At 49.6% G+C, this 1,771-nt stretch overlaps 1 protein-coding gene across 1 annotated transcript in view; it reads right to left on the reverse strand.

Moving 5' to 3' along the window:
• Positions 1-1,132: 1,132 nt before the first annotated feature.
• CSUI_003367 (transposon tf2-1 polyprotein) overlaps positions 1,133-1,771 on the reverse strand; it is a gene marked incomplete at its 3' end in the record, with an annotated part of 2,084 nt that continues 1,445 nt past the window's right edge. Inside the window, exon 2 of the mRNA XM_068063565.1 lies at positions 1,133-1,726. Coding sequence (XP_067924459.1) covers positions 1,133-1,726 — 594 coding nt within the window. The remainder of the gene's footprint in view (positions 1,727-1,771) is intronic.

Raw genomic sequence — 1,771 nt, forward strand, 5'->3', positions numbered from 1 at the left:
CAAGGGAAGGGGCGTTCACTAGAAGCAACGACTGCTTCCTTCCGCTACCACTCTATCTATTACAAAGGAAAAAATAATAAAATAAACGAGGAACCTCCTAACTCGGAAAAAGAGCGCTTCCCTATTACTCCCGGACAACATTAATTACGTAGGCCCGTAGGGTTCGGTTGGCTACGAACCCCTACCAGGGGGGAGTCGCATAGGGTCTCGACGGATGGAGAAGGCTACCGTCAGATACCCTGTCTCTCTCGCAACGGCCTTATCCCCTAACCCTATTCTAATTCCTTAGTATTACACACTGTTCAACGCTACACTCATAACACGATTATCCTAACTCGTGAGCGCTAATCCTACGCACCCACAACTGGTCCGCAACGATTGGGCCCGCTTCGGGTCCTTCAATCGATGTACTTGATTCGACTCTCTCCACGAAGGTAATAATTTATAAAAAAAGGTTAAGTCTCTAAAGTTCCATCATGGACACAACACTCCGTTCAGGGAACTTTCCATCGCACACACGTTGATTCACACGTTCTGCCAGAAAAAAGAAGTTTCCTTCGAAGAAAAATATCCAGTCCGAGCTGCCCGGCGATGCCCAACGTCGGCCGCGGTGCCGCGGTCGATCCGGAGGCCGCCGAACCACTCTGAAAAAAAAATAATAATCTACACTACTTGAGGCGATGGCGATCACGCCACTCCTCAAAGTCGAGCTTAGTTCTCCTTTATAATACGATAGCTACTAGCTTACCCTACAAGGCACGATCCACTAAGGTATCGGCCTTAGAAAAAAAACTAGGCTCCGTATACGTGAACCATCACTTGTCGGGGCATCAGCCCTGACATCCCCTCTCCGTTGGAAAACGAAGCCGGGGGCCCTGAAAGGGTCGCCCGCGTTCGTTGACCAAGGATCACGAATGTACATTTAGCGTCTTCTACGCTGACTACACTTGCGCACTGACCAGCGCTGTCTACGGTTCTGACCCCGAAAATACTTTCTAAGAGTCTCCTGAGCACTAGCTGAATGCTCCTCAGGTTCCCCAGTAGTGGTCCCATCTAACCACAAAATCTGAAATTCTAGCCCAGGACGCCTACTAGCTTGCGATTCGCGATGACCTAAAATAGCCTCTATCACTTATTCGTTTTCAACTACCGGATCCTGCACTGGTGGTGCTCTTCTAAGATGAGACGGCTCGTCCTCCGCCGGCAGCAACAAGGACGCATGAAACACAGGATGCACCAACCATGACACAGGTAAGTCCAGCATCGCTGCATTCTTCCCAACCATCTTCACAATTCGAAAGGGTCCCACAAAGCGGGGCCGCAAGGCCTTCGAACACTCGGGGATAGAGAGGTTCGTCGACTTTAAAAACACACGCTGCCCTTGCTTGAATTCCACGGGTCTTCTCTTAAGGTCCGCGTACTTCTTCTGGAACTCCTGCGCCTTGAGAAGTTCTCTCCGAGCCATGCCGATCTTGATCTTCCTTTGCAACGGTAACAAATCAGCTGCTGTAGCTGGCAGAAGCTGCAACTGCTGACACACAGGCTTTGGCGGCACGGAACCATAGAGTAGTTCAAAAGGCGCATGCTTTGAACTCGAATGTTGAGTGCTATTGTACGCGAACTCTAGCAAAGGTAACACCTTGGCCCACTTCTTATCATCCGCCCTCAACGCACAACGTAAGATTTGTTTAATAGTCTTATTCGTGCGTTCAGACTGACCGTCAGTCTGAGGGTGATAAGCCGTAGACATACGTTGCTTGATATTAAGTTG

This window comes from Cystoisospora suis (genome assembly GCF_002600585.1).
Source record: "Cystoisospora suis strain Wien I chromosome Unknown contig_1482, whole genome shotgun sequence".
Classification (NCBI taxonomy): domain Eukaryota; phylum Apicomplexa; class Conoidasida; order Eucoccidiorida; family Sarcocystidae; genus Cystoisospora; species Cystoisospora suis.